Source organism: Nomascus leucogenys, chromosome 10, assembly GCF_006542625.1.
Source record: "Nomascus leucogenys isolate Asia chromosome 10, Asia_NLE_v1, whole genome shotgun sequence".
Taxonomy (NCBI): Eukaryota; Metazoa; Chordata; class Mammalia; order Primates; family Hylobatidae; genus Nomascus; species Nomascus leucogenys.
Window position 1 is genome coordinate 54850647 of NC_044390.1, and position 9067 is coordinate 54859713.

The 9067-nt window shown below is 56.6% G+C and overlaps 1 protein-coding gene across 1 annotated transcript; it reads right to left on the reverse strand.

Annotated features, from left to right (window-relative positions):
* Positions 1-2256: 2256 nt before the first annotated feature.
* KLF2 (Kruppel like factor 2) lies at positions 2257-5051 on the reverse strand. The gene is made up of 3 exons (XM_030820536.1): positions 4817-5051; positions 3767-4583; positions 2257-2944 (listed from the first exon to the last, which is right to left on the reverse strand). Exons 1-3 carry the CDS (start codon positions 4889-4891, stop codon positions 2769-2771), a joined length of 1068 nt encoding a protein of 355 aa, XP_030676396.1. The 5' UTR covers positions 4892-5051; the 3' UTR covers positions 2257-2768.
* Between the last annotated feature and the right edge of the window lie 4016 nt (positions 5052-9067).

Below are 9067 nucleotides of genomic sequence, written 5' to 3' on the forward strand. Positions count from 1 at the left end.
CCAGCCTGGCCAACATGGTGAAACCGCATCTTTACTAAAAATACAAAAATTAGTTGGGCATGGTGGCGCGCATGTGTAATACCAGCTACTAGGGGGTGCTGAGGTAGGAGAATTGCTTGAACCCGGGAGGCAGAAGTTGCAGTGAGCTGAGATTGTGCCACTGTAATCTAGCCTGGGCAACAGAGCGGGACAGTCTCAAAAAAAAAAAAAAAAAAAAAGAAAGAAAGAAAGAAAAACTTGCATTGGGATTGGGTTGTAGAATCCTAGGTGAAGATGGCCCCAGGGTGAGGTTTTCTTTTTACCTTTTTCTGGGTGGCATTTGCCACCAAAGCTTGCTTCCTGGCACAGAGTCACCTTCTTGCTGGTAAGAGCAATGATCTTTTAGGAACCAGAGGCGATGTCTCAACCTCAGCACTGCTGACATTCAGAGCTGAGCCATTCTCTGTGGTGGGGGCTGTCTGTACACTGCAGAATGCTTAGCAACATCCCCCACCTCTGTCCACCAGATGCCAGCAGCACCCCCGAGTTGACAACCAAAAATGTACCCAGACTGGGTCACTCTCCACTGAGCATCACAGATCCAGAAGATATTTGATGGAAATTGGCATTTGAGTGTCAAAAAGGGGCAGAAAAAAATGATGATGGGATATTTCTGGATTAGTCGGTATGACCTAGCGCTGCCTGAGTTGGTGTCTCTTACGGTGTCTCTTACTGAAATGTGCAACTGTGTGTTCAATGATCACACTTTCTAGTCTGTCTGTTCTCCAACAGAACAGACACACAAGAAACAGAAACTCAACAGCTTCAGCCCCGTGAACGATTTGCCTTTCACTGGACTCAGAAGCTTCCAGGAGAAACCTGGAAGACATTTTCAAATATAGCTTGATCACTAAGTTTAAGCTGAACAGGGAAACCTGGAGACCCTTAAAAAATACTGTTTTAAACCACCCACAAGTCCTTCTTCTGCCCCTGCACTGCAGAGGCCAGCTTTTAAAAAGGAGGATCATCTCCCCAGGTCGAGGGGCCAACATTCTGTCTTGGCACAGTTTTTGCAGAAGCTGCACACGGAGGGTACAAGAGGCTCAAAAACACTCACACCCTTCATCACCAGCGGAAGTGAGGCCAGGCTATTTACTCTCGAAAAATGAATCAGATTGTCAACTCGTATTTCTGCTTTTTGTGGATTACTAAACACCTCTCAGCTGTTTCCAGGGCTGCTGTAGTTGGGGAGGAGGAAGGATGGAGGGAGGGAGGAAATCCCAGCCTCTGTCGCAACGGGGTGAGAGTGTTTTAAAGCAGGCGCTGCTTACGAGCTATTTTCACTTTCTGGAAACTTGTGCAATGGTTGGTGGTCATGGTTACCCGGGGCCCCTGAGAATGGGGAAGGTGAGGGGTGGCAGGGGAAATTTGGGGGGAGAGATACCTCCTTGACTGAGACACTCGGGATGGTGGGATTTAGGGGTCTCCTCTGCTCTCTAGGTGGGTTTCCAGACTGGTCACCTCTCATCATTGAGGCAGTGAATTTTTTGCACCAGGAGACCTACAGGGGAGGCTCTCCTAGCCTTCCAATGCACACAACAGGTGGGTCATTGTAGAAAGCCACCACTCCCTTCCCAGTGGGGTTCAGGGACCCTTGGAGGCAGACAGAGCAGGCTAACAACCCAACTCCACCACCCTGCTGCTACCTCTCTGGGTCTCCATTTCCTCATCTGGAAAAGAGCTTCATGTGTGGCCCTTGAATGCAAGGTTTCACTGTTTTCCCCTAGCAGAATGGGGAACTCACCCCTTAAGAAAAGATTTGCTAAATGTCAAGATGAGTAAAGTGCAGAACATACCAGAAACTCAGCAGGTTAACCCCCTTGAAAAATAAAAACAAAAATAAAGCTGGCACTCCAGAGATTTGGCTAAAACCTCAGAGGCTTCCAGGAAGAGGTAAGTTGTTTTTTTTTTTTTCAACGTAGAGGAGGCCACGTCAGTGGGACCAGCACTTTCCCCAGCTGTGGGGCAAAGAGGCAATTTATGGCTCAAAGAACAACCTTAAAATAACCCTCCCTCAGTCCTAAAATGCAGTGTTTAAATTTACAGAAAAACCCACAGGTTCCTGGCAGGCGGGCACAGCAGCTGGCAGTCCCGGTGCTGGCAGAGGCAGGACCCACTGCACACGATGCTTTAGTGGGGCTGCCCTCCATCAAACTGTCCACTCCCCCCTCCTCCCAAGTGCCCCAAGGCCCCAGTTCCAAGCAGCCAGACCAGTGCTGTGATTTTTTTTTAAAGATGCAAAACTTTTTAATTAAAAAAAAAAGAACCCAGCAAAATCTTATAAAAACGAACCAGGTAGCCCAAAAATGCCCACCTGTCTCTCTATGTACAGTAATACAATATTTGTCACAGTCACTATATACAATATTATAAAAAATGCTGCAGACAGTACAAATTAAGGCCCTTATTTCTCACAAGGCATCACAAGCCTCGATCCTCTAGTGTAGACCCGGTGGGAGAGAAGATGCCACTTAAATTATTGCACCATTTTGAAAAACAAAACTCGTCAAGGAGGATCGTGGTCTTTTCCCACCGGGCCTTCAGTCACAGACGGGGGCTGGGGTGGTTGTGGCGTCGTCGTCATCGTCATCGAGGGAGACCCTCTGTAGCCACGCTGTGCCCGGCCCGGTTCTCTGGGTCCAATAAATACCAGTCACAGTTTGGGAGGGGGCCGCGCCCGGCGCGTGGGACCCGCCACGGCCGCGCGCAGGTGGGCGGGGGTGTCCCGGCTACATGTGCCGTTTCATGTGCAGCGCCAGGTGGTCGGAGCGCGAGAAGGCACGATCGCACAGATGGCACTGGAATGGCCGGTGGCCCGTGTGCTTGCGGTAGTGGCGCGTGAGCTCGTCTGAGCGCGCAAACTTCCAGCCACAGCCGTCCCAGTTGCAGTGGTAGGGCTTCTCACCTGCAGGGAGGGGGCGAGAGTGAGCCTCAGTTTCCCTCCTAGGACAGGGCACGCATGGCTACCCCGGCGAGCGCAACCTATCCCTAACCAGGGCCTTGACGCGCTCCCCGCGGTAGTGTTGCACCCCTGAGGGATCCTCGCCCTACATCCCCAACTCCCCCGACAATCCGGATCCTCACCCCCCGGGGGTCGGAGGAGCGTAAGGTCCACTCCCCACTGTTGTCAGCCACGCCCCCCGACGAGTCCTAAGCATGCACCCTCTCTCCAGCATTCTAAGACACGGAATCTCTCAAGGTTTCCCAGTGCACACTCCCTCCCCAAGGTCCTGAGCCTTGTCCCCAGAGGAGTCCCAAGCCTGCGCCCCCTCCCCAACTTCCTGAGACGCAGCATCTCCCCGGGGTTCCTAAACGCGCACCTACTCCCCAACTACCTGAGCCTCAATCCCGGGGATTCTGCGCCAAGTGCCCAGCGGCTCCTAAACCTGCTCCCCCTCTCCAACTTTCTGAGACTGTCCCCCTAGCCACGCCCCCAGGAGGTTTTCTAAGTGCTCTTCCCAACCTCCTGAGGCCCCCCTAGTCCTAAGGTGCAAGCCCCCACCCCAACCTCTCGGATCACACCTCCTTAGGGAGTGTTCCTGTGTGCCCCCACAACCAACCTCCCGAGCCACGCCTCCCGGGGAGTCCTAAGCGTGCACTCCCTGCCGGATCCCCCTGAGCCACGCCCCAAGGGAGGTCCTAAATTCATTTTCTGGCGCGCGCTGGGAATCCGACCTCTCCTCCCGCGTCCCCCCGCCTGCGTTCCTGGCCGGTGCGTGCCGCCCACCTGTGTGCGTGCGCAGATGCGCCTTCAGATGCGAACTCTTGGTGTAAGTCTTGCCGCAGCCTGCGTAGCTGCAGGTGTGAGTGGCGGTGCGTTTGCGGGGCCAGGAGCGGCGGCCGCGCTTTGGCTTGGCCTCCAGCAGCTCCAGCGGGGAGGCAGGCGGCGTGAGGAGACCGCGGGCGGCGGGGGGCGCCAGGCCCAGGGCTGCCGCGGCGGCGGCCGCGTCGTCGAAGAGACCGAAGGCTGGGGGCGCAGGCGGCGCGTAATGCAGCCCAGGCCCGGGCGCGCCGAAGCCAGGGCCACCGAAAGGCGGCGGGAAGGAGGTGCGCGGGCCGGGCGCGGGCAGGCGCGCGGGGCCGTCGGGGCTGAGAGGCGGGGTGTCGGGCGGCGGCGGGGGGCGGCCCCCGGGACCTCGCATGCACGAAGCCGCCGGGCCCGGGGCGCCCTCGCGCTTGAGGCCGCGCGGTCCACGGGTCAGCCCAGGGGCGCAGCCGTAGCCGCCGCCGCCGTCCGCTTCGGGGGGCTCGGCCTTGACCAGGCGGCCGGGCGGCGCCAGCAGAAAGCGGCCGTGCAGTGCGGGCCCCGGCGGCGCGTCCAGCTCGGGTCGCAGCAGCTCAGACACCAGGCCACCCGCGGGGGCGCTGTAGGGCGGGGGCGCGCCGGGTTCGGGGTAATAGAACGCAGGCGGCGGGGGCGGCGGCGGCGGCTCCGGGGCGGCCTCGGCGCCCAGGCCGTCCAGCCCCATGGACAGGATGAAGTCCAGCACGCTGTTTAGGTCGTCGTCGGTGCCGCTGGGCTCGGGCTCGGCGCGCGGCCAGCGCTGCGGGCGACAGGGCAATGGGCGTGAGCGGGCGGCGGGGCTCGGGGGGCGCTGCCTGCCGCCCCCGCTGCCCGCCTTCTACCACCCTGAGTCCGCGATCCCCGTGGCCCGCATCCTCCTCTCCTGAGTCTGCAGTCCCCGCCTTCGCGTCCTGTCACCCCGCAGCCCATGTTCTACTACCCCGAGCCCGCCGCCCACGGTCCCAGCCGCCCCGCCGTCCCCGCCGCCCTCACCTCCTGCAGGCCGCGCTCGCGGCACGGGCTGGCGAAAGTGGAGAAGGACGGCAGGATGGGTTCACTCAGCGCCATGGCCGGGACCCGGGGAGGAAGGACGCGGACGGGGGACACCGGTGAGTGGCTGCCCGAGGCCGGGCTGGTCGGGGCGCGGGCGGGCGGGGAAGGCTCTGTGGGCCGCGGCCGGGCCCGCCCAAGCCTTATAGGCGCGGCGCGCGCGGGGGCCGGGCCAAAGCGGCGGCGGCGGAAACGCGTCCCGGATGGGGACGAGCTCCGGGCGCAGCCTAAATTTAGCCGCGGTATATAAGCCGGCGGGCGGCGGCGGCCGTGGCCACTGCGGCGGCCTGGGCCCTGCGCTGACAGCCCGGCCCCACGCGCGCCGCCAGGGCCGCGCCTCCCCCTCTCCCGGGCCCCGCCCCCGCCCGTCTCCCCGGCGACGTTGTCAACACGCGCTCCACAACAGCGGCGTGACGCTCAGGGATCCCCCGGGAGCCCCGGGCTCCCGCCTGCGCGAGCATCCCGGGGACCTGGAGTGGGGGCGGTGTCGGGGCCTCTCAGAGACTCTCAGGGGAGCACCGGGATTGGCGGTTTCCCCGGATCCCTTGACGGAAGGGGAGATTGGCTCCAGCCTCAGAGAGGGCCGCAGAACCCTGGGTGAATGGGAAGCCTGGAGTCTCCAGGATTCATGGATGGGTGAGGCTGGGCCCCTCATCTGTCGTGGGACTACCCAGAGGGACCCACCGTGTGCACATCACCCTGTAAAAAAAAAAAAAAAACAGCTTGTGTAGACCGGGCGCAGTGGCTCACATCTGTAATCCCACCGCTTTGGGAGGCTGAGACAGGAGGATCACTCGAGGCCAGGAGTTCAAGACCATCCTGGGCAACACAGTGGCCCCCATCTCTTAAAAAATAAAAAAAATTAGCCGGGTGTAGTGGGAGGCTGAGGTGGGAGGATCACTTGAGCCCAGGAGGTCTAGGCTGCGGTGAGATATGATCACACCACTACACTCCAGCCTGGGTGACAGAGGAGACTCTGTCTCAAAAAAAACAAACAAAACAAGACTTTTGTGTGGTAACATCAAGACACGTTAAATCTTTGACATTTGAGACACCCACTCCCTCCTCCCCAACCTCAAGCCCGTCAAGTGCAGGGAAACTGAGGCAGAGGTGGTTGGGAGAAGTTAGAGGTGCGGCAGGCACAGGCAGGCTGGGTTCCTTTACTGACTTGCATAAGTGAATTAAGTAACTCAGGATGGTGATGACAGTCATTCCCCCAATACAGCTCCAGCATTGGGGGCGTTAGAGGACAATGCTACCCAATGGGTCCCTTCAATGCTCCACCTCTGTCCCCCACACCATATCCCTGCTGGCCAGGGACTGTCACTCCTGTTACAACTGTCTGCCAGCCCTGGGTGGGCACTGGGGACACAGTAACCAAGAGATAGACAAGATCCCTGCCCTAGGGGACCTCCACTTTAGTGGAGGAGGGAAGGATCGAGGTTTATTCATTTGAGTTTTTTTGAGACAGGGTCTCCCTCTGTTGCTCAGGCTGGAGTGTAGTAGTGCAATCACAGCTCACTGCAGCCTCGAACTCCTGGGCTCAAGCGATCCTCCTGCCTTAGCCTCCCAAGTAGCTGAGATTACAAGGTGCATGCCACCATGCCTGGCTAAATTTTTTTTTTTGTATTTTTTTGTAGAGATGGGGTCTCACTATGTTGCCCAGGCTGGTCTTGAAGTCCTGGGCTTAGGAGATCCACCCGCCTCGGCCTCCCAAAGTGCTGGGATTACAGGTGTGAGCCATTGCACCTGGCCTTATTGATAGGAGTATAAAAAGAAAAATGGAGCAGTAGAAGGGACTAGAAAGTGAGTGTGAGATGAGGGAGTGGGAGGGAGGAAATGGGGAAATTTTGAATCTCACCCAGGAGGTGAAATGTGAGCTAATGTGAAAAAGTCATTGGGGACCATGTGGGTATCGGAGGAAGAGCATCCCAAGGAGGAACCTGGAGCCAGGTGGTGAGGGATGCAGGCAACTCCTGCCCTGGAAGCTTGGACTCTCAGCCCCTGCAGATATGCGCTCTGCAGGGTCCCCTCTGCAGTTCCCACCAAACCCAGTCACCGGAGACTTCAAGTTGAATACAAACTTGCTTTCTGCACTTGCCACTGAAATGGCTGTGAGTCAGCGTCAGCCACTGAGCACGTGCTGTGTGACCTTGAACCAGTGGCTTTGGCTGTTTGGGCTTGCCTCCTCAATCTTTGAAATGCAGATAAGAATAGTACCTGACCCCAAATGGCTATTGTGAGTTCACACAGGCGCTTTTTGTTGTGGAAGTAGGTGACATCTTGTGTGACACTGAATTCTCTACCAGTGTTGGGAGATGGGCCTGCTTGTGTGCTTTGGGAATTGAATTGCCTTTCTCTGGGCCTTAGTTTCCCGCTATGATAGTGATGGAAAGATTAAGGGAATCAGAAATTTCTCCGCAAGGATACAGGAAGCCTGGGCAGCTGCCGGGAAGGGTTTTTGTTTGTTCATTCCTTTGCTTTGGCCAAGACCGCCAGCTGGGCGCAGTGGCTCACACCTGTAATCCCAGCACTTTGGAAGGCTGAGGCGGGCAGATCACTTGAGGTCAGAAGTTGGAGACTAGCCTGGTCAACACGGTGAAACCCTGTCTCTACTAAAAATACAAAAATTAGCCGGGCGTGGTGGTGCGTGCCTGTAATCCCAGCTACTCAAGAGGCTAGAATCGCTTGAACTTGGGAGGTGGAGGTTGCAGTGAGCCGAGACCGTGCCACTGCACTCCAGCCTGGGTGACAGAGTAAGACTCTGTCTAATAAAAAAAAAAAAGACCTCCAACCACAGCATCCTTCTAGTTTGTCAGAGAGCACCTTGGTCCCCTGGGCCTCTGAGCCTTGCTCACTGGCACCTGCAGCTTGTCTGAGGCACCTCTCTGCCTTCCTCCTCTCTCACTGTCTCTGGGTCCTGAAACACACCAAGCACATTCCCCTCTGCGCTCACTGCGCCCCCGACCAGCGTTCCTTTCTTTCCATTTCCACTTGTGAAGCTCCATCCGTCTCTGTCTGTCTCTCTCTCTCTTTTTTTTCAACCTCCCTTAACTAACATACTTTATTTATTTGTTTATTTTTGAGACAGAGTCTTGCTCTGTTGCCCAGGCTGGAATGCAGTGGCGCAATCTCGGCTCACTGCAGCCTCTGCCTCCCGGGTTCCAGAGATTCTCCTGCCTCAGCCTCCTAGGTAGCTGGGATTACAGGCACCCGCCACCATGCCCAGCTAATTTCTGTTTGTTTGTTTTGTTTTAGTAGAGACAGGGTTTCACCATGTTGGCCAGGCTGGTCTCAAACTCCCGACCTCAAGTGATCCGCCTGCCTCGGCCTCCCAAAGTGCTGGGATTTGGGAGGCGTGACTCACAGTGCCCGGTCTGGACTTTTATTTTCTACAGCAGTTTTAGGTTTACAGAAAAATTGAGCACAAAGTACATGGCGTTCCCAGGTAGCATCCCTCGCACCACCCCAACCTTTCTCCTATTATCATCTTGCATTAGTGTGGTGCATTTGTGACAATTACTGAGCAGAGAGGAATATACTGTTATTAACTAATAATAATAATAATAATCCATGGTTTATTTATTTATCTTGACACAGGGTCTTGCTCTGTCGTCCAGGCTGGAGTGCAGTGACACGGTCTTGGCTCACTGTAGCCTCAAACTCCTAGGCTCAAGCCGTCCTCCCAGCTCAGCCTCCCAAGTAGCTGGGACTACGGGTGCGCACCACCATGCCTGGCTGATTTTTGTTTGTAGAGACAGGGTCTTGCCATGAGTAATTCAATCCATGAGTAATGGGTTAAATGGTGGCCCCACAAAGAAATGTCTGAGTCTCAATTCCTGGCACCTGTGACTATGACCTTATTTAGAAAGAGTTTCTTTGGCGGGGCACAGTGGCTCATGCCTGTAATCCCAGCACTTTGGGAGGCCGAGGCAGGTGGATCACCGGAGGTCAGGTGTTCAAGACCAGCCTGGCTAACATGGAAACCCCGTCTCTACTAAAAATATAAAATTAGCCAGGCATGGTGGCTTGCGCCTGTAGTCCCAGCTACTTGGGAGGCTAAGGCAGGAGAATCACTTGAATCCGAGAGGTGGAGGTTGCAGTGAGCCGAGATCGCACCCTTGCACTCCAGCCTAGGTGACAAGAGTGAGACTGTCTCAAAAACAAAAAGAGTTTCTCTGCAGACATCATGAA

Excerpts from the sequence above, each read along its gene's own strand:
- KLF2 (XM_030820536.1), bottom strand. The coding sequence starts at position 4,891 with ATGGCGCTGAGTGAACCCATCCTGCCGTCCTTCTCCACTTTCGCCAGC. Across the intron at positions 4,584-4,816 it reads GCGAGCGCGGCCTGCAGGAG|CGCTGGCCGCGCGCCGAGCC; the intron begins GTGAGGGCGGCG and ends TGTCGCCCGCAG. Across the intron at positions 2,945-3,766 it reads GCATCTGCGCACGCACACAG|GTGAGAAGCCCTACCACTGC; the intron begins GTGGGCGGCACG and ends CCCTCCCTGCAG.